The following is a 23,553-nucleotide window of genomic DNA, read 5'->3' as shown; positions in this document are numbered from 1 at the left end:
CTTACGTACATTTACATATTTTCATGATTTAATACATTTTCACCTTTTCCTCCACACACTCAGAATAAATAGAAAAAGAAGCTGTTGAGAAGTATACAATTAATAATATAATATATAATTAATTATAATATATTAATTATAATATTGTATAATTTATATTAGTAATAATATATAATATTTATATATGATATTTAAAGGCTAGTCACAAGTTTGACCAACGATAAATTCATAAAAAAAAAAAAATGGTTATATATATTCTCAAAAATGTTGAAGCCAAAGTTAATGGCTGACTTTGGCTCTGTAGTATGGTGCAAACATCGTGTCCCACATGTGTCTCAACATCTGCAAGAGGCTGGAGATCCAAGGCAAGGCAGAGGGGAGAGCTGCAGATAAAAAAAAAAATTCTATTACTTGACATTGTAGGTGTATGGGGTCATTAATGTCACATGAACAAAATACATTGAAATTCTTGTTTGCATGTGCTAATCAGCATTATTTAAACCATTAGGCAAATGGGGGGGTCATGTCCAAGCTAAAGTTCATTATTGCATATCGAGAGAGGGAATATGAATTGCATGTCAGACAAAAATGAGGCATTTCACCAGTCTCTTGTGCCATTATTAGCACTTATTACAAGTCAAGCATAGAACTCTGGATTCCTTCTTTCCCAAAAATGATGTGACTAATAACTTTTAAATGTCACTGTCAGCATATTTAATGTTAACAAACATAGTTTATACAGTTGTACAATAGGATACAATTTTATACGTTTAAGGAAATCTAGTATTATGGCAAAACCCAATATACATCAATGGAATTGTGTGGAAAGAGTTGCTGCCTTCAAGTTTCTGGGTATACACATTGCACAAGATCTCTCCTGCTCCATAAACACCACAATGACAGTCAAGAACAATGCACAGCAGAAACTCTACTTCCTGAGGATCTTCAAAATAACAACCCAAAGGAGAAGATAGTGGTGTCTTTTTTTCTGCTGCTCCATTGAGAGCATGCAGTCATACTGCATTTCTACCTGGTATGCCAACACTGGCAGACAGGACAGCCCTTCAAAGGATCATAAACTCTGCCCAGAAAATTATTGGCTGCACACTGCCCCCTTTGGAGGAACTCGGCTGCTCTGTTGAGGCAGTGAGAGCTGAAAACACCATGAAAGACCCTTCTCATCCTGGACATTACATGTTTGGGAGTTGCTGCCCTCTGGTAGGTGGGTTCAGGTCCATCCAATCACATACAAACAGATTTAAGAACATTTTCTATCCCAGAAAATTATATTATATATTATATATACACATACACACACACGCACATACATACATACATACACACACACACACAAGAACTGAATACTACTAAACACTTATAATGATTGACAATGACCAATTTAACAGTCACTCATGCACTACAAGTACATGTTTGCATTCTATTTCTATTATTGTACTCAATTCATATGTGCATTACACATAAGTTCAATGTGTATTACATTGTACTGTATTATAATTTAATTATGTCCGTTATGTGTGAATGCACCTTTAGGATTGCAGTAATTTCATTGTACTAAGTGTCTCTTTAAAATTAAATTGCAATAAAACTGAACTCCTGCAAATTGGGACTAAAATGCAACTTAATAAAATGAGCTCCTTCCCAGTCCATCTTGGCAGTGATCTCATCAGACCTGCCTCTACTGTAAAAAATCTTGGTGTCATTTTTGATTCCTCCCTCACTTATTCCACCCACATAAATCACATTAAGAAACTTTCTTACTTTCACCTCCGTAACATATCCCGTGTTCGCTCCTTCCTCTCCTTCTCTAATGCTGAGAAACTTGTCCATGCTTTTATCACATCCCGCATCGATTATTGTAATTCCCTACTGGCAGGTGCCCCTTCTAATCTTATATCACAGCTCCAGCTTATTCAAAACTCAGCTGCAAGAGTCCTTACTCGAACCAGCAGCAGCGAGCACATCACACCCATCCTGCTCCGTCTTCACTGGCTCCCTGTGTCCTACAGAATCGAATATAAAATCCTACTAATAACCTACAAAGCTTTAAATAACCTCGCACCAAACTACATCAGTGACCTCCTCCATCACTATGTGCCTGCCCGCCCACTAAGGTCCTCTGATTCTGGTAATCTTGTTGTGCCCCTCACTAATCTACACTCTATGGGTGACAGGGCCTTCAGCTGTATAGCGCCCAGACTCTGGAATGACCTACCAAAATTAATCAGGTCAGCTGACTCCATGAATTCTTTTAAAAAACAACTCAAAACTCATGTGTTCAGGAAGGCTTTTAGCTCTACCTGACTTTATTACCCTTCTCTCAGTTTACTTCTCTGTCAAGATGCCAATGTAACCTGTATGTGTGTGCTAGACCATCAATTATGTTGTCTGTTTTTTTCAGAATTTACTGTCTTAATCTTCTTTATTTATTTATCTGGTTTGTACAATACTATATACTGTATATTCTGCCGTTCTTTATTATATTCTGTAAGTGCCTTGAGCATGGGAAAGGCGCTATATAAATAAAATGTATTATTATTATTATTAAGTGCAATGACAATAAAAGAAATCTGAATCTGCATATAAATTATACTATAAAATTATTATTTTTAAGTCATGTATGGGACAACTTAGATTTGCCAACCAGACTATCCTGCATATACTAAAGAGCAAAACTTATTAGCAAATTATCATAGATTACTGAAACAGATTACTTGATTCTCTAATTAATTAAGCCCTACTCTTTTGCATGTAATACCTTCCATCTGTCTACATGTCTAACTCATCATCCATTGGTGTGTCAAACCTCTGCACCACTTTTGAGCCAATTAAAAAGAGTCTTTTGTATGTTTTTTATGATTACCAGAAGCAAAATATAAAAGGTCTGAGTGAATCAGTGTGTTCTTTTCCTGCCTCCATATTACTAGATAAAGCTTTTTATAAACAGAGATTTTAGTGAACTTTTTAATGTTTTTAAGTACACATAGTTCTTATATATTTATAGTATAAAATTTGCTATAATAATAACTAAACATGAGAAAAATAGAGGATATATATGTGTTCATGTGTTCCATCAGTATTTTAAGTTGTTATGCCTCACAGAGACAAGAGACAAGGCTGTGGAAAAAAAATAATCACCTGAGAGACTCTTACAGGCCTCACAGTAGTTCAATGGGGTAAGATAAAAAGAAAAGCATAATACCATCATTCTTTTTGACACTATTGTCAAAATAATTAAAAAATAGCTCAAGTAGGCAAATTATTTTTTATACATTTTTATATAAAAATGCATAAAACACAATTCATCATCTTAATTCTTAATCAACATCTATAAAAATAGTGATCCAGATTTTTCAAAACATTCCCTATTATGTCATCATTGTATTTAGAGATGATAAGAAATTAAGCATGCCAGATGTCTATTTTTGCATGACAAACTAAACATGGCCTTTTTATAAAGCATGTTAGAGATACTAAGTCCCAAGCCATCTTTTCAAATACTAATATTAACCACAAATTGTAACATAAAATTAATACAATTTTGTTTATAATGAAAAAGAAACTACAAGCTACAAATAATTTAGGCAAACAGTGCAAATATAAATTAAGTAATTTAAAAGTGACCCATAAAAATGCAAAATACTGTTCTATAATGCACATTTAGTTGTGGCTGTTTCACATGCACATCTACTTACTTTTTTTCACCAAAAAATAATGGACTAAATATTAAAAATATAACAGTGACATTTCTAAATCATGCAATGTTTCCAAGTTTCTCTGCAGACTATGTGCCATGCATGTTTTCCGCTGTCTTTGAAAAGGTTCAAATACAGTAATCCCTCCTCCATCGCGGGGGTTGCGTTCCAGAGCCACCCGCGAAATAAGAAAATCCGCGAAGTAGAAACCATATGTTTATATGGTTATTTTTATATTGTCATGCTTGGGTCACAGATTTGCGCAGAAACACAGGAGGTTGTAGAGAGACAGGAACGTTATTCAAACACTGCAAACAAACATTTGTCTCTTTTTCAAAAGTTTAAACTGTGCTCCATGACAAGACAGATGACAGTTCAGTCTCACAATTAAAAGAATGCAAACATATCTTCCTCTTCAAAGGAGCAAACAAATCAATAGGGCTGTTTGCTTTTAAGTATGCGAAGCACCGCGGCACAAAGCTGTTGAAGGCGGCAGCTCACACCCCCTCCGTCAGAAGCAGAGAAAGAGACAGATAAAAAAATCAATACATGCCCTTCGAGCTTTTAAGTATGCGAAGCACCGTGCAGCATGTCACTTCACGAAGCAGCTGCACAGAAGGTAGCCAACGTGAAGATAATCTTTCAGCATTTTTAGACGAGCGTCCGTATTGTCTAGGTGTGTGAACAGCCCCCCTGCTCAATCCCCCTACGTCAGGATCAGAAAAAGTCAGCGCAAGAGAGAAGTAAGCTGGGTAGCTTCTCAGCCATCTGCCAATAGCGTCCCTTGTATGAAATCAACTAGGCAAACCAACTGAGGAAGCATGTACCAGAAATTAAAAGACCCATTGTCCGCAGAAATCCGCGAACCAGCAAAAAATCCGCGATATATATTTAAATATGCTTACATATAAAATCCGCGATAGAGTGAAGCCGCGAAAGGCGAAGCGCGATATAGCGAGGGATCACTGTATACTGAAACACACATTATATTTTGTGGAGTACCCAATGAGTTATACTAGCAAATTAATGAATCAAAATGTAACAAGATTGTAAGCAACAATCTTTACCCTGTAACAGACAAGATGTAACAAGAACAATGGTAGGAAAAGTAAGCAATTAATATTTAGGCTGTAATTTTAAGCACCCAGAAAGACATGGACGTTTCTTTTTGGATTGGGTACAGCTTCTATATATTCAGATGGGTTGGAATTTATTTTTAGCACCTGTGCAAAACTTGAAAATGAGTTCATTAATCAATAAGTCAACTGAAATCATATAAAACTAAAATATCTGGTCAGTGTAACTCTGACCTGTTCACACAGGTTATTATAATACATCAGTCCACTATTTAATGAAACCTCAGATGACCTCAAGAAAAGTGCTGTAAATGCCCACCATTCTGAGGAAGGCTACACATTTCTAACAATACATATTTTAATATATACATCTACTATAAGCCAGACAGTCTACAAATGGAGACAATTTAAGACAAAAGTGCCACTACCTAGATGTGCATATTGCTCAACAGAGAGTAACAAGAAGACAAATAAAGAATGTTGAAATGGGCCCCAGGACAACTTTCTCAATCCCTTCCAAGTATCTTAGGCTGTCTCTTCATGTCATGTCCATGTTCAAATCTTAACCACAGGCAGGCGGAGTAAGAATGGATTTCAACAAAGAAGAAGCAGAAGAAAACAAAACACTAAAAAAATAACATTTCCTCCCATATTTAGTTTACAAAAGCCTATCTGGAAAGATATTAAAAATATCTGGAAAACTGTTGTTTGGACAGAGTTGTGTAAAATTGATCTTTTCACCAAAAACACAATGTTTGGTAAAAACTCTAAACCTTCCTACTGCTATGCCCTGCTGCATGCCTGTCAGTGGCCTTGATCAGGTTGTCATTATTAATGGAAGTATGAATTCAGAGTCATACCCAATTTAACTACAAATTCCAGAAAATCTACCAAAAATTAAAATATAAAAGGAAATGTAATTTTTGGAACAGCTAAGTGGAAGCCCAGAACTGGCAAGCTCTTCATGTAAAACAGACAATAAGCCTGGAGCAGCAGAAGCATTAGTGTAAGGAAAAATGAAAGTATGAGCAAAAGTTCTTCTAGTCAGCTTTGAGAGATTAATCTTTAGGTAAACAATAACTCTGGTTGCTATCATAGCTGCAGGTGATGTGCCATGAATTATTTAATTTAAAATGATTACTTATATAGACAGGGATCATTGAACGTCTGATAAGCAAATAGTGTATTCAATACATACTTAAAAAAAGTTTTTTTGTATGTGTGCCTATTGTTCAGGTTACCCTTATTAAACGCTATAGCTCAGATGAAAGACTTTCTGGGCATGAAACACAAATGGAAGTCTTTCAGGTAAAAGGTATATCATTGGGACAGTAAAGGAAGTGTTGATGACCAAGCTCCAGTTACTATCCTTACATTTATTTTGAGTGACAATGTCTAAATAATTAAGAGAGTTAACAATCACTCTATTAAGGATTCTTTGAAAAAACTGTATTATTCAAGACTGTGACTATTTTGTGGGCAACATTTATTTCCTACACAAAACAAAAAAAATTGATCTGTGATATATTTATTTGATTTATTACACCTTCACCTTTTTCAGTTTTTTTTTTTGCATTCTCAATTTAACTTTTTCAATGAATTTGGGTTGCTGTATGCCTTCTGTTTGTCTGTATTAATTTAAAGGCACATTACAATTAAGGTCAGAATAAGGTATGTGTAACTCATTTTAATTCAAGTTTCTACCTAAAGAAAGTTATTACTCTACTGATCTACTGTTGTCATTTGACTTATGTTGGGAGCCAATTAAGTACTTTTTACTAACTCAGTTACTCAAAGTTGTACTACTTCTGTGATTGCTGTCTGTTACATCACAGGCAAGATTTTATTATGGGCAGTTCAAAAATCAAAAATAGGATGAAAGGCATATAATCTTCTACATATAGACATATGCAAATTCACAAATCCACAAGCAAGCAGCAAAACTCACCAGGGTCTATTCGCATCAGAAGCAGGAAAAGAATCATGACAGCGAGGACCACCTTCTGCAAAGGAATGGAGCAAACTCCTCTCCTTATCAACAGAAAACCTCTTTGCAACAATCTGACAAGTGGCAGCAAACATTTAGATGAAAACCCTGCAGTTCAAAACAGAAAAAGAATAAAAATTAAACATTTAAACATTAAACAGTAAATATTAAACATAAATAAAGCATAAAAATAAGGTCCCTGATTTCTACAAAATGAATGTGACATTATTTCGAGATTTTATTCTTACACAATCTTTCATGTACATAAATTTATGGTTTCATTAAAAATTTAAAAGGTCAAAAATAAGTACAGTTCCCAATTATTAAAATCTATATTCAACCCTTTACTCCTTTGTCCGTTTTCCTTTTCCCGATTCATATCACTCCTCATTGTGGAATCTGAACACCCTGTATCCGTTTTTTTAGCTCTAAAATCGACTTCGCCATCTACCACACTTTAAATATTACTTGCCCTAAGCTGCATTTCATCATCTCTAGTGCCTTTTGTCTTTTTTTACTGGACCTCTATACATTTGTATTTATTTTTTTAGCCCTAGTGTTAGGCCAAACTCCGATCCCATTACTAGTCTGTCTTAACTCCTGCTTTTTCCATCCCTCCAATCCATCACCTTAGCCTCTTTTTCTTGTCATTACTCTCTTATTTTATTAACTCTTTCCTAAAACTATTTAGCCATCTCCCCATTTTAAGGGAGGTTAAAGCTGAATTTTTTTAATTTAAAGCATCCATCTATGGAAAGTTTCTCAGACATGTTCATGCCCTAGTAACATTTAATTGCTCTACTATATTTGTGGTTACTTGTTCACTTTAACTTAAATCACACAGTGTATCAATGTGTTTATTTCACAATGATTTAAGTAATTTACATTACTAATATCTTTTTAAAAAACATGTCATGTGGAACGCTATACATTAACAAATATGATTCAAAGAAGATTGCCCAGTCTTACCAATTCTCCATGAGAGGTATAATAAGTCTATAGTTAAGCTTTTTTGGTTGCACAAAGAGAGTGACCATCTTTAAGTCAGAGTTAAGATTCGACTAATGCAACATTACATTGTTTTATTCATTAATATCTGCTTTGAACACGTTGGTTAAGGTATTCATTTTAATTTTATTGCTAGGATTTGGGAGCCTTTCAGTGGTTGGACTTCATCATCTATCATCTTTTGCAACTTAAAATGTTGTTTTTGTTTACTGCAGCAGCCTTCTAGCTTCAGATGGAGGCATTTGATATTACCCCACTGAAATCTAGATTTTCTATAGTATGCCTTTAATTTTTTATGATTTTTCATCTTCACCATTTCTTTCCTTAATTTCTTTGTATTGTCACTCAGTTTATGGGATTGCATGCTGGCTGCTGTCTTATGGTTCCAGCTGCCTTAATTTGAATCCCACCCCCCTGTTAGGTTAACTGGCAATTCTAAACGTGCCCAAGTATGGATGTACGTGTGAGTGAGCCCCATGATAAACCCTAACAGGGGGTTCCTACCTTGTCCCCAGTGTTGGGAATCACACTGAAATGTAATTGTTGCCTGCTTTCATTTGTTATTCAATGGTTTAGGCCACTACTTTTACTTTACCTGCACCATTGTTCAAAGAATTTTTATGACTTTTTTTATTTTGGTTGGTCATTTCATCTCTGGAAAGACGAAGTCTTCAGTCATAGCTTGAATTACTTAACACTGAGTAACTTAACCCTGAAAAAAAAAAAAAAAATCCTCCCTCAGCTTCATTCTCATCTAGTTATTGGTCCTAATGTCATTTTAAAAATGGGCTGCAAAGAAAGCAAGCAAATTACATAGATGTTGGTCATCCAAACCCTTCATCTTTTATATTTGGGTTGATCTGTATGAATTTACTACAGTAATTAGCTTTTTGTAGTAGTGACTATCTCTGCTTGACATATGAAAAATCTAATAATTTGTCAAGGCTATCACTCTCTTATCATGGAATCTCCCAAACGTTACCGGAAATTGTTACTCTGTTGCTTGTATTATTTGAATAGCCTCTTTGGAAAAGGAAAGGATAGCTTCCAAATCTTGGTGTAACCCAGTTAGCCCTCTACTACCATATCTACATGTTTAAGTATACCTCATTAATCATTATGGCTGCTATAGGCTCATTGACACATACAGAGGATATACAATCTCAATGTGAAACAAAACATAACCCTCTCAATTCTCAAGCACAAATGACAGACCTTTGCATTAAATCATATCAAACCTTAAACTGTGTGCATAGCTATCTTAAGGTCTTCTCATTCTTCAAAGGCTGACAGAAATTATTTAACAATAATAACAAGTTACTAATTATAGTTAAATAAAATTATGCCAAATTAGAGAAACAAGAATAACAAAGAGGTACTATAGATTACTTTGTTTTGATGTCAAGGTACTGCTGGCTTGAATCTGACTTGCTGGATCAGGGTCAGGAATTCCATTTTTTTCTTCTCTCTTCTGCTTAATGATCTCCATGACAACCTGGCACTGTTCATCATTGAAGGTTACACCATTTCCAGCCAAAGTTTCTGCATCTTTAAGCTTGCCCATTGGAATTAGGACATGAAGGAGGAACAGCTCTGCTACAGTATTAAATCCAAGGCAACAATGATTAGATGGGCTCCTCAGCCATTCTTTGCCCGATTCAAAAATTATACCTGGCTCATCAACTTTGGTGAATAAGAGGATGCTTGTAGGAAACAAAAATGAAAACACAAAATATTGACTTCTATGAATTTGCCTTATTTGATGCTCTAAATATTGTAATAATCCACCTTCATTTATCTACTCATCCTTTTGCATTTGTTGTTTTTTCAAAATTGTTTTCATTTTCAGTAAAACTCACAAAGGTTTTTATTTCATGGGGCTATTTAAATGCATACTGCAGATGAAAATAAAAATCATTTTGTGAAAGTGGGGCCATAAATCAAAATAAAAGATACTACTGTCATTATGCCACCATCTATAATGCCACATACAGGAAGGTTTTTTCAAATAAAATAAATTGACTGTTAAAAAATATTATAGATATCAAAAGATATCAAATAATATAAATGTTAAACCAAAAACATATACCGTGTACAGTACATGAAAGCCCTCAAAGGACCTCATTAAAGACTTTTCACATCTCTTCATCTTTCTCAAGTTTTTAAAGACTCATTTTAATAGGCGTCCCACTCTCCACTCACAGACCAGTCCAGTGAGAATACAGTCATTGATATACTCACCTGAATACAAGTCAAGAAATAGTTGCTTGTATGTTTTAGAATAAATAAACAATAAATGTCACTTCTTCCACCAGTCATGGGGCAGGTATATTGTTTGACAAAATCATTTATCATTTCATGTAACTTTTGTGATATCTGCCACCAGGAAAAAAGCTGTACAGCCAAATACAGTATCCCCAAATTTCCTAAAACAGCCTTCAACAGACACCAGTAATTACACCCCAACCATTAGACAGTGAGTAATTACTGTTATTACCTGATTTTTGTCAGTCAGGTTGACTGTGATATCAGACAGAAAGTAATTTATTTTTACCATGTAACAACATACTCAGGAAGGAGAACACCAGATGACATGCATGGTAGGTGGTTAGGTAGGTCAGGCAGGCAGGCAGGCAGGCAAAGGAATGGATTGATAGAATAAATACATACATACATACTTTGGCCTGAACACACACCAAAATTACTATAATGCAAGAAAATTAAAAAGAAAGAAAACTTCTGACTTGGCCGTCACAGTCACAGTGAGTCATTATGCAGACATATTGCTGTCGGTATGATGGAGCTCCAACAGCATTTCTTGACACACTTTTGCTGAATAACTCATTGGCTGAAAGTACTCAGTGTTAGTGTGTTAGAGAGAGAATGGGCAGAACTGTTCATAATGGCACTCAGTTTTGTTTTAATTATCTACTTCGCTACTACCTTCAGGGGGTCAAGAGTGTATCCTATAACTGAGCTTATCCTTTTAATTAGTCTGTTGATTCAGAGGGCCTCTCTTGAAGTGATGTTACCAGCTTAGCACAACACAGCAAAGAAATTCACACTGGTCATCACAGAGTTTTAGAAGATGTGAAGGATGTCACTTCCCACATTAAAGGAACACAGTCTCTAAAAGAAAAACAGTCTGCCCTGCCCTTTGTTATATAATTCCTTTGTGTTCCAAGACTAGTACAACCTGTTATTAATGTGGACCCCAAGTACTTGTAGGATTGGACCACCTCTACACCCATTTCTTGAATAGTGACCGGACATAGAAGCTCTTTAGTACTACGAAAGTCAATAACCAGTTCCTTTGTATTGCTGATGTTAAGATGCAAACAATTCTATTTGCACCAAGAAACAAACTTTTGCACCTGACTGTTATACAGTAATAAAACATGTTGTTATTGTACCATCTTCTTTGTGCAATGTTGGCTTGTCTACAGTGGAGTCTACTTAAGACTGTACTGCTTCCAATAAGGGCTGGTCATATAATACTAATTGAACAAAAAAAAGTGTTACAATACATGTGTACTACACATAAGAGTTTAACTACCAGGGGAGTTTAAAATGACCAGGGTTATGCCACTTGGGGGGGAAAAAAAAAAAAAGCAAACCCACCTACTCCTTAAAATAAGTGCTGTGGAGATCGGAATATTTGTGACTGCAACGGATTTTGGTACTTAGGACCTATCATTTAAAGGGACAGAGATCTAAGCAGGATGGAAAAAAATGGAGAAATTGCAGAAGAATGCAAAGATAAAAGGAAAAATATATACGCAATGGTAGTGAAGCAGTGGCGCAGAAATCTGGGAAACCACTAGAAGAGAGACTATAAGAATGGAAGTTCAATATTGATGTGCAGGGTAAATAAAATGGATTGATGAGAAAGTTTGTATTTTAGAAAGTGTTTAAAGATGTAAGGGAAACCATGGAAGATAACTGAGTGGAGGCTCCAGCAGTCTGTACATATATGGAGATAAGAGATTAGCAGTGTATTAAGGAGAATTATCATAGATGGGGTGGCCTGGAAAGAAAAAGCAGGAGAACAAAAACTAGTTTGTAGTCTGAACAAATAATTGTTAATAAAGTGTTAGGTCAAAAAAGAAAAGAGTTTGTTTCTTTTGGTTTTTACAGGAGGATTTGGGTCAGGAAAGAGAAGAATTTGTTTCTTTTGGTTTTTACGGGAGAAGGCAAATTTGCAGTCAAAAATTAAACTTAGATTCAGTAGCTAAAATATAATAAATAATGAGTAGACTAAACCAGGGGTGGGCAGATTCAGTCCTGGAGGGCCTCAGTGGTTGCAGGTTTTTGTTCCAACCCAGTTGCTTAATTAAAAACCAATCCTTGTCAATTATTTAATTGCATGGCTTGCTAGTGCTTTAACTCTGCCATGTCAGGTCATTCTCATATCCTAGATTTATTTTCCTTTCTAAGGATATCATCCAAATGATTTTAAGTCTAAAACAGATGAGTAATTCTCAGTGCTTCAGTTTTTTCTCTTCACTTTCCTTCCAAGTATTTAATTAAACCAAACAGTGCATGAGAAATAAACACAGGTGTAAATGAAAACAAGCTAAATGGAGAAATGCTGGTCTCTTTTGTCATTTGCATGGTATTGCTAATTAGGAGCAATTAAAAACCAAGAATACAGCAGTTTAAGACTAAAATAAGCAATAAGGGTTCAAAATCTTAACGAGTGAGACAACTAAAATGAAGCTGAAGTGTTACTTGAGCAATAAGGGCTTCTTATTAAGCAATTGGGTTGGAGCAAAAACCTGCAGCCACTGCAGCCCTCCAGGACTGAATCTGCCCACCCCTGGACTAAACCAAAAACTAAATATTGGTAAAGAGATCAGCGCAGACCTCAATGGCCAAACCAACAAGAACAGTCCCTAAGTTTCAAAAGAACACATACACAAAAACAACAAATTGATACTCTTAAGGCAGCAGTGAGATCTTCCTAAATAGACCCTAACTGATGACATCACATATTAACATTACTCACATGATAGTAACTATACTGCCAGTCATTGGAAAACATAAAATAGCATCGTGAATACACAATCTTACAAATTAGCAATATAGTGATGTCTGTGCCATAACAATAAAATCAAATAAATAATGACCATAATGAGTATTAATAGCAGACAATATAAGAAACATGTACCAAACGCTCAAATACAGTGATCCCTCGCTATATCGCGCTTCGCCTTTCGCGGCTTCACTCCATCGCGGATTTTATATGTAAGCACATTTAAATATATATCGCGGATTTTTCGCTGCTTCGCGGGTTTCTGCGGACAATGGGTCTTTTAATTTCTGGTACATGCTTCCTCAGTTGGTTTGCCCAGTTGATTTCATACAAGGGACGCTATTGGCAGATGGCTGAAAAGCTATCCAGCTAACTTTCTCTCTCTCTCTCTCTCTCTCTTGCGCTGACGTAGGGGGGTGTGAGCAGGGGGGCTGTGTGCAGCTGCTTCCTGAAGGACAGGCTGCACGGAGCTTCGCATACTTAAAAGCTCAAAGGGCACGTATTGATTTTTTTTATCTGTCTCTCGCTATCTCTCTCTCTCTCTCTCTCTCTCCCTGCTCCTGACAGAGGGGGTGTGAGCTGCCGCCTTCAACAGCTTTGTACCGGCGGTGCTTCGCATACTTAAAAGCCGTATTGATTTTTTTTTTGACTGCTTGCTTTGCACTCCTTTGAAAAGGAAGATATGTTTGCATTCTTTTAATTGTGAGACAGAACTGTCATCTCTGTCTTGTCATGGAGCACAGTTTAAACTTTTGAAAAAGAGACAAATGTTTGTTTGCAGTGTTTGAATAACGTTCCTGTCTCTCTACAACCTCCTGTGTTTCTGCGCAAATCTGTGACCCAAGCATGACATTCTAAAAATAACCATATAAACGTATGGTTTCTACTTCGCGGATTTTCCTACTTCGCGGGTGGCTCTGGAACGCAACCCCCGCGATGGAGGAGGGATTACTGTAGTAAGATTCATGACAGTAATGAAGGATATACAGGAGAATAGGTGTAATAAGGAGATGGCCAGAAATAGAATGCAATGGAAAAAAGAAATACTTTTACAGCTTCACTGACGCAACCCTGAATTAAGGAAAAAGCCAGAGGAAAAAGAAAAAGAAGAACAGGACTTTAAATGGAATTACCACATTTCTAAGACGACATGGCTTAATAGCGGTCATATGCTGATTAGTATGTACAATTGAAGCTTTATGCTGATAGTATTTACAGTAAATAGCAGGAAACCTATTTTTCTATTATTGTTTGTGTGCACTTCCTTGAGGAGATGGCCTAATTTAAAACTTTTTGGAGTATTCCTTTAAATATGTTGTTTCCATTAATATCAATAATAAGTAACAGTTAATATTCTACTAAAAAAGCAAGCCAGAGGTAGTATAATACAAGACCTTTACAAACACATTTTTGAAGGATGCAAAATATCACCTACTTATCGTTAAGCAAAATCCCAGAATATATAGAGATGTCAATATTGCATACCCCTAATTATTACAAGCATACATTCATACAAATTAACTTAATTCAACTCATAGTGATTATGGGAGCCACAGATTATCCATATTAGGATAAGAAATACCTTTGGACAGGGAACTATTCCACCATAGGATCCACTCAAGCATACAACTACACGCACTTGAACCAATTTAGAATATCCAATTAATCAAACAGGATGAGGGAATAAAATCCAAGGTGATACTGGGAGAATGTGCAACTCCACAGAGACAATGGACGAGAGGCACTACCATGCCAGCCTTTCATAATTACATGTATTTGAATGGACCCTTTGCCAGACAATGCTTAGGTCTTTTATGCCACACATAGCCATTAACAAACCTGTTATAACGTAGCTGCTTATATCTCTTCCAAATACTATTTGTTTATGTTCACAAATTTTCCTTGTCAAAAATTCTATGTAGTAAAAATACTACATTTGGGGTCAGCAAAGACAGTCCTGAGGGGTGTAGTGGCTGTAGGTTTTTATTCAATCCCAAATGCTTAAATAAAAAACAATCCTTGCCAATAACAAATCTTATTTAATTTTATGGCTTGTTAGTGTCTTCATTCTAGCACAACACAAATGTTGCTTGAGCAATAAATGCTTTAGCAGTAATACTGGACTTCTCATTAAGAAACCAGGCTGTTGCTGTTTGCATTGACTAATTTAGGAATTGCGACATATTGCTTGTCTAGTACTATACTACAGTGGTATGTCTAATACAGGAATTGTTTGCTTGATGAAACAGATATTTCCAATAAGCACCAAAACAAATATTTGGAAGCGTGAAGTTATTCAGAATAAGAACTGTGTTTTGATGATTGTCCAGTGCTATAGTGAAGTCAACTAACAACATTTTCAGAGGAGAAGAAAACAAAGAACACCATAATTTGACCCCATTAACATTTGTGGGAAATGGCTGGCCATGTATCCCGGCCAATACCCCCAGGCCGCCAGATGGAGCCCTCCCTGTAGCATGGAAGTGCCCCGAAGACCAGCAGAGAATCCTGGACAATGGAGTTTTTAACTCCCAACCCTGCTGGATACCGTGGGGCCCACCAGAGGACACTGCAGGGAGGCTCAAGGACTTGCGTATGCCCTATAACTCGGAAGTACGTCTTAGTCACAGCGACAGAGGAGAGTTTTTATCCGACCCGGAAGTGCTAAGAAGTCACGTGGACTGGGGTTCGGGAGCACTTCTGGGTCATGGACTATAAAAGACTGAGAAACCCCAGACGAGTGAGCTGAGCTGGGAGGAAGGGTGGCAACGCGTCTGGGAGTGGAGGATTGAGTATTGTTGAGAAGTATTGTTTATTATATGAGTAGTGTGGAGTGGAGGGTGCTTGGTGCATGTTATTATTACAATAAAAATAATAATTATTGGACTTTTATCTGGTGTTTGGCATGGTACCTGAGGGTTCAAGGGAGCGATAGCGCCCCCTACTGTTACACATTCTAATTAAATTTATTAGGGACTTAGCTCCACTCCTTGAGCTACGCCTGAGATGTTTGTTTGATGGCAAGCTCCTAGTAACATGCTAAACTTTTTGGCATGCTACAAGCTTAGCTCAAAAGAACTTTGTGAATCTGCCAGCCACTATGTATGAATGACGGCCAGGTGCCATGCCAGCTAGGTGACAGGAAATGGTATTTTAGACCCAGGTATGCTAGACTTTCCAATGGAACCTGGCTCTTGGAACACACAATGTTACTTTTCCGTTAGAGAAGAAACTGGAACTCATGTGGTAGGATAAGTAAGTAAGTAAGTAAGTATTAGATTAATTGTCAATTCCAAAATTGGCCCAATATGAGTGTGGGTGTGTGTGTGAGAGAGAGTCCTACAGCACATGGGTTGGAATTTTGTTCAGGGCTGATTCCTGCTAAGAGTCTAATGATGCTGGGATAATAATCCCATTATATAGAAAATTTATATATAATGTGCCATCAAAAAAAGATACTAAAACCTACTTAAATTAAGGTTCCAAATTAGACATTTATTTTGTGGCATTGTCATGAAAATCTACATGTTATAAACATCATTTTGGAATGTATCTTTAAATGTGAATATGCAAAATAAGGCAGAAAATCCCAGATTAATGAAAACATTTCTCTACTATTTATCCCTTCCATCCTTGATGTAAGTAGCAGGCATAGATGAGACAAAGAAATGTGAAAGAACTGTCTCATTACTGACACTTGTACAGAGCTCTCAAGCAAACAATGTTGCATAAAGGGGGAGTTACATGAAGTGATGATGACTGCTGTAAAACTGGATTATTTAGCTAAGATCTTAGGTGACTGTAAAGCCATGAAATAATGCAAGAAGTGATGAAATTTGTCTCACATACTGGGATTTGTACTTCACAAGGCAAACAGTACAGAATGTTAGTGCTAAATGGGATGGACGGGCATCCCGACCGGGAGAGGGGAAGGTTCCTTACCCAGATGGGAAGCCCCAGGTGAGCGGGCAGGCATATTTTGAATTTGAATAAAATGAGTTTTCAGTACCTTTCCTGGCTGGGATAAAATAGAAAGACTGGAAAGGAATGTCTCTGGGTGCTGTTTATTCCCCTAGTACAATAGGTGGCAGCCAGTGTGGGTGCCACCAGAGAGCTATAAGAAAAGTGCACACCTCAAAGGAGGTTCTGCCTGACCCAGAAGTGCTGCAAGGCTGTAGGCATCTGACACTAGAAATACTCCTGGGTCCTGAGATAAAAGGAGCTACCCGGGAATCAGGAGGAGGTGGAAAAAGCTTGCCTGGAGGAGAGACGGAGGATTTATTGTAGAGAGAAGTCCATTAATAGAGGATTGAAACCTGTATAAGGTGTTGGATTTAATAAACCACTATTATTGAAGCCTTTTGACTGTGTAACTGCACTTGTACACCGAGTTTGAGGAGCTGCAGTGCCCTTTAGTATCCACAAGAGTAACAAGCAATGTTTTATAATGCACTTTTCATTAGAAACAGGTATTTATCTGATACTTAATATGGTAGATTATTGGCATAGCTGGGATGATTATGACAATTTAAACTAGATGATCATGGATATAATTATGATTCATGTACTTTCTTATTACATCCTGAAATTAATTCCTGGCCACACATTTTGATGAATGCATTTTATATAAGGTTATATTGTATTTAAATGAGACAGGGTGTAATTTCTTAAAATTAAGTACCAAAGTACAGTTGTTACATAATGTAAACAAAAATGTCATGAAGTCCTGCTTAGGCTTGCTGTTAGGTCAATGGGATTAGCTTGCTACAAAGTATTTCAGTAAACATATCCTCTTGATCAACTGAGCTAGATAGATAGATTTTGTCCCCAAGGGATAATTCAGACTTTACAGAAGCTAAACAAGACCTTAACAGACTGTTTACTTAAAACAGAAAGAGGAATGAATTAATGACTTAACAAAAGTACAGAACCAATATATTTGCTACTTACCACATTTGCATAATTTTAGCAGGAAGTTTCTCTGGAGTTCCGTAATACTGCAATAACCAGTTAAGAACAGATTTCCATTCATTAAGTTCTGCCAAGGCTTGGACACCAATGATGCAAAAAGCAATCTTCATTTCTCCGCATCTGTAACTGCTGCATATATGGGGAAAAAGGCTTTTTATTAACAAATATAGAAAAGACACACTTTCAATAGATGAATAAATAGATAAGGGATACACTGTAATCAGACTAGAAAAGAAAATCAACTTGGATAGACCTTTGTGAGGTATTTTTATAATAAAAAAACTATTTTTAACCCGTAACTGTATCTGTGTCAGTTGTTTCCAGGGATTGGGGCTCAGTGGTGACCTCATCTGTCACATACATTATATATACACATATAAATATTTTCACATACCTGGTTGAGTCATCCAATTCAGAAAGGCTGTTAATACTTTCTAATCCCTTCTCACAGGTCTCTAAAGCTAAACAGAAATCACGCTGCACCATCAACAGCTCAACAGCAGAATCTAGGTAAGGCAAAGCTTGACCTGAACTCTGAAATATAGCTGGGCTGCTCCCAGGGTGAACAGAGCCAAGGCTTCTCCGCTGGCAAAGTGATGTGGAAGAATTACTCCTCATCTTTAAAATCAGGTAATGTAAATCTGCCAAGAAACAGAAATATAAATTGCAATGACTTGTTAGATTTAAAAATTTGGTTACTAGCCACTATCCTATTTTGTAATAAAGGAAAGCTTCACACAATCAGTACATAACTGTAGCATGTTACAGAGATAGACACATACAGTAGTTATATTTTTTCATAAAGGAAAGCTTCACACAATCAGTACATAACTGTAGCATGTTACAGAGATAGACACATACAGTAGTTATATTTTTTCAGTTATTGTCAGGAATAGCTATGATTTCCATTGTATGAATGATTTTTTATGACCTCCAATACACTTCTCTTTCACAGTGGTTAAACTGGTTTTGGAGATTTACCTATGATGGGACAGTGAACTGCTTTTAAAAATAACTGCACTGAACCTAGAGCCTTGCTTTATGCTTTCAAGCATTCAGTAGAAAGTACAGCTTCGTCTGAGCAGCTAGAAAAGTTTTTAAAAAGCCAAACGGCTTTGTGGGAAATGTAAACAATTGATAAAGCAGTAACAAAAAAGGCAGAATCTTTATGGGATAATAATTAGAATTAATCAGCAGTAAATTGACTACTTCAACATTTATTTATTAATTCAATTTCTGGACATTCATTCTAATGGTTTTAACTATGAGAAAGCCACTAATAATTAGTGAACATAAACAGGGGGTGCAGTGATTAGCTATATTGCCTCATAGTTCAAATCCTGACCCAGTCACAGCCTGTGTCTCTTTCCTCAGGGTACTCCAGTTTCCTCCTTCTTCCCACAAATAAACAGGCAAGGAAGATTGGCAACACTGAATGAATCCTCTGTAAATGTATAGCATTCCTTCCAGAAAAGTTCCAGCCTTCTGTCCACAGGAATAAGATAGGTTTGGTAGCAAGTTCTAGATAGATAGATAGATAGATAGAGATACTTTATTAATCCCAATGGGAAATTCACATAAATTCTATAAATTATATTCAACAATGCATTTAAAAAGTAGATTTTTTGAGCACTAAAGAAGAACGTAGCATTTACAGAGACACAATCTTATCTACTCCTGATGGTGTTTTGCTAAATCACCATGAGGCTGAAGTTCGCCACTTATTTGCTGGTCCTGATTTGACTGGCTACTTATTCGTAGATCCTTACTCAAATGGATACTTATTCGCTTCCAGCTAGCTACTTATTCATGTAACTTGTGCAAAGCATTTACTCATTTAATGTTAACAGAAAGACTGATGCCCTTTGATAAACGACAGCTGTGTTTTGCCAGGCCCCAAAGTAGGTAATGAATGAGATTTAATGTGATGTTTAAATAGCACTATAAAGGGTTAAATGCCAATAGGCCACCCCAATTTTTACAGTTTCAAGAAAAGAAAGATGACTTGGTGAATGTGTAGTTCAATTTTATCTGGCTCAATGCCTGGCCTGGGCAAAACTCTGCTGCCATTTAACAAACGCATCCGTCTTTTGTCAAAATTATGAAAATTAAGGTGGCCCAATGGCATTTAACCCTTTACAGTGCCTACTTAAGTTAACAGTAAATGTCATTCATTAGCTAAGGGAAGACGCCAATTTCGTCAGTCCATTTGAACCATATACCTGGATTGGGCTTGGAAAATCCCAAATGCAATTTAACAAAAAAGCACCTGTCTTTTGTCAAAACTGGGAAAATTATGGTGGCCCAACGTCATTTAATCCTTTACAGTGCCCATCAAACATCACTGTAAATCCCATGCATCAGATATTAAAGTATGCCAACTTTGCCAGTCCATTTAACCCATAAACCCACATTGGCAAAGCAAAAGCCAGCTCCAATTAAACAAAGGTATCCCTCTTTTCTTATAACTGTGAAGATGAGGCTGGCTCAACAGCATTTAACTCTTTACACTGCACTTTAAATATCACAAGAAATTTCACTCATTGGATATCATGGTGTGCCAACTTTGCCAGTACTTTTCACTCATTTACCTGCCTTGGGCCGTGCAAACCTCAACCGAAAATTAACGTAGGTATCCGTCTTTTTTTGAAATTGTGAATACTGGGGTGGTCCACTGCATTTTAACCCTCTGCAGTGCCCTTCAAATACTGAAGTAAATCTCATTCATTTGATATTACATTGTGCCACCTTTGCCAGCTCATTTTACCCAGATATGCACGTTGGGACGGACAAAACTGCACTGAAAATTCACACGGAAGCGAGTGAGTAGCCAACTTCAGCCTCGTCAAATACACTTAGTCTTCCTATTTATATCAGACAGACACTTTTTAACTTAAAAATAACATGAATTAGAGAACTACCCGGTTCCACTCATGGAAACATATAGACGTAGTATGCATATCAACTTTTTAAATAAACGTGTGTGAATTTATTTTTCAGACTATTGCGCAATCAACAAAACATTCGCACACTTTACTTTGAGGTGTTGACTACGGTAACGTTGTAATACCATAAGCACGTTGCTCTAAAGACTAATTTCTACATGAGACTTCTACACACTGTGCTAAAACAAACAAAGCATATGCCCACCAGTTTTTCGCAGTTGTTTTCAAGTGCGTCACCTACTCCATTATTTCTGTGGTCTGGTAGATATCGTGCGGGAATGCTATGCCGATTTCTCAAAGCTGCACTTTATCCACATAATAAACGCAAAAGGAAAGCGTTTAATATTATCACCTGACCGCTGTCATCATACCAACCAATTACGGGACATGATTATTGGGACGAAGGGCAGTTTGATGATATTTACATAGCCTGCAAAACTACAAATCCCAGAACACTTTGCGAGCGACAGTGTCGGTTGTGACGTCAACTTTAGTTAAAAATGCAACTTTATTCAATAAACAGACCCATTTCACTTTATCTGTGCTTTCCTAATTTATATTCTTGTTTACTTCAGTTTTAAAGCATTTTTAAATCAATCAGGAATACTGAAACTGACTCCAAGGATTTAAATTAGCGAGGGTGCCATTATATTATAATAAATTTAATAGAAGATGCAACAGTGTCACAGCATTTTATACTGGGTATCTACGGGCCTCGTTTTAACCTACGGAACGACATACTGATGGTGAAATTGTCCTCCCCGAATGCTTTGAGCGTGGACAACATGCGCTTGCGCATAATGCAAAATTTAAAAGAAAAAGATTGGCGTTTTTATTGTTAAAACATACGATTTTTTTTTATCTGAAATTAAGTTAATGGAATTTTTTTACGGCAAAGTCGTATAAAGGATTTCGGGCGTCCGGTATAAATGTATGTCTAGTCTATACTGCAGAAAATGATCGCATCTCGTGGATTCTGACTTAGAGTAAAAGGTTAGTTTTTTCAGTTTACGTCAGTTCTTTATGTATGTTTCATTTTCCTTCTGCCTAGCCTTTTTTAGGTGTTTTAGTGGTTCCACCTACTCATTTTTTGTAATGTCATCTAAATGTTTATAGATGTATTTTCAGTGTTTTGTTTATTATGATAATCAACATTTGCTTTACTTGAGTGACATAATTTGTAATTTTTTCAGTTATATTATTCTATTTTACAGTAGAATGATTTTTCCCCAGCCCGCTAATTCAATAACATTCAGTGACAATCCAGTACATATAATAACAACACTTGACACAAGTGGGTAAGTAGAGCGAAGACCGCTTCATTTGAATAAATACAACAAGTAAAATTAATTTTATTGGCATGTGAACATAGAATAATGAAATTCCTCCTTGCATACAAATTCAGAGCAGTTGACAAAAATACACTACCAATAAATAAGAAAATAAAAAGACCCTAATTAAAAATAAATAAAAATATTATTATCAGATAGAAACATTAAACATGCGTCAAACAGAATAAATAATAAAAGGAGTAATACTCAATTACATGTGTAGCAGCTTAACATAGCCTTGGCCATAGGCAAGTAAATAATCAAATGGCCTGGGGTAAAAAACATTTGAAAGTCTGGAGGTACTGCATTGAATGCTATATTTTTTGCTGGATGGCTGGAGGTCTGTAGTGCGTTGTTGGGGCATATGGATTTTCTCACAATGGAATGGATTCCACTGTGCATCTGCAGAAGTTAGTGAATATCCACAGAGATAAAACGACTTTATTCTGCGTTCAAAAGTAGTGTTGGGCTTAACTTAAAACTTCTTATCCATTAATGTTACTCAATGCATAACTGAACCACAACCCCATCATAAACCCCAGGTCTCCTGAAGTCCACCGTTGCCTTCTTTGTTTTGCTGACGTTAAAGGAGAAGGTTACTATTATCACTGAGAAGTTTGACCTCATCCATGTAGGCTGCATTGTCTTTGTTAGTAATCATACATCACTGTTGGGTCATCAGCAAGTTTGAGTGAAAGAATTTGAATGTGTGAACAAAATAAACTGCAAAGGGATAAGCACACAGATCTAGTGTTAAAGGTAAGACTGTTAGATGTGCATTATCAAAACCAGCAGTATGACATTTACCAGTTGGGAAGTCCTAAATCAGTTACAAATTGTGGAGTTCAGTCCAGGAAAGATGAGCTTTGCTAATGATGGTATTGAATGCCAGTCTAATATCAATAAGCAGAACTCTTGCATACTGTAAGAATGCCTTTTTATTACAATGGTTTACTGCTGCATGGAAGAATGTGGAATTATATAATTTTTATTATCCATTTATCCACATAATAAATGCAAAAGGAAAGCATTTAATATTACCACATGACCGCTGTCAGCATACCAACCAATTACAATTATATTATCTGTGTCAAGGAGCAATTAAGCTGTTGTGGCATCTAACTGTTCTACTAAAATAATATACACTGCTATGTAAAAGCATTTTTACCCCTGGTAAAAATCACTATCAATTTATAACTTGCTAAGCTTTTGAGGCAGCAGCTTAATTTTAACATATTTTATACCTTATGGAAACAGCAACAATTCAGTAGTGAAATATTTTTATTGGACCAACAGAACCAATTTAATGTGCACTTAAAGTAAAATAGGCAGGTGAATAAATTTGGGCGCTCCAAAGGAATAATCCCATGAATATTTAGTACAGCCTCCTTTTGCTGAAATAACAGCCTATAGACACCTCCTATAGCCACTGACAAGTCACTGAATTCTGGCTGGTGGTATTTTGAACCTTTCTTCCATACAAAATA

At 36.4% G+C, this 23,553-nt stretch overlaps 1 protein-coding gene across 2 annotated transcripts; it reads right to left on the bottom strand.

Moving 5' to 3' along the window:
• Positions 1-242: 242 nt before the first annotated feature.
• On the bottom strand, positions 243-21,179 carry pex26 (peroxisomal biogenesis factor 26). 2 transcript variants are annotated; one of them, XM_028805613.2, is made up of 7 exons: positions 20,941-21,179; positions 19,136-19,311; positions 18,185-18,431; positions 17,770-17,919; positions 9,174-9,487; positions 6,738-6,884; positions 243-383 (listed from the first exon to the last, which is right to left on the bottom strand). In XM_028805613.2, the coding sequence occupies exons 3-7, from the start codon at positions 18,406-18,408 to the stop codon at positions 280-282; spliced, it is 939 nt and encodes a 312-aa protein (XP_028661446.1). In that variant the 5' UTR covers positions 18,409-18,431; positions 19,136-19,311; positions 20,941-21,179; the 3' UTR covers positions 243-279. The 2 variants fall into 2 exon arrangements, with proteins under 2 accessions (XP_028661446.1, XP_028661455.1); XM_028805622.2 differs by lacking the exon at positions 19,136-19,311.
• Positions 21,180-23,553: the final 2,374 nt, after the last annotated feature.

This window comes from Erpetoichthys calabaricus, chromosome 1 (assembly GCF_900747795.2).
Source record: "Erpetoichthys calabaricus chromosome 1, fErpCal1.3, whole genome shotgun sequence".
NCBI lineage: Eukaryota > Metazoa > Chordata > Cladistia > Polypteriformes > Polypteridae > Erpetoichthys > Erpetoichthys calabaricus.
Note: the sequence above shows the minus strand (reverse complement) of the source record. Positions and strands in the feature narration are given on the sequence as shown.

Coding starts and splice junctions, on each gene's coding strand:
- pex26 (XM_028805613.2), bottom strand. CDS start 18,408: ATGAGGAGTAATTCTTCCACATCACTTTGCCAGCGGAGAAGCCTTGGC. Junction 17,920..18,184: donor GAATTGGATGACTCAACCAG/GTATGTGAAAAT, acceptor CCATATATGCAG/CAGTTACAGATGCGGAGAAA. Junction 9,488..17,769: donor GCTAAAATTATGCAAATGTG/GTAAGTAGCAAA, acceptor GTTTCCTACAAG/CATCCTCTTATTCACCAAAG.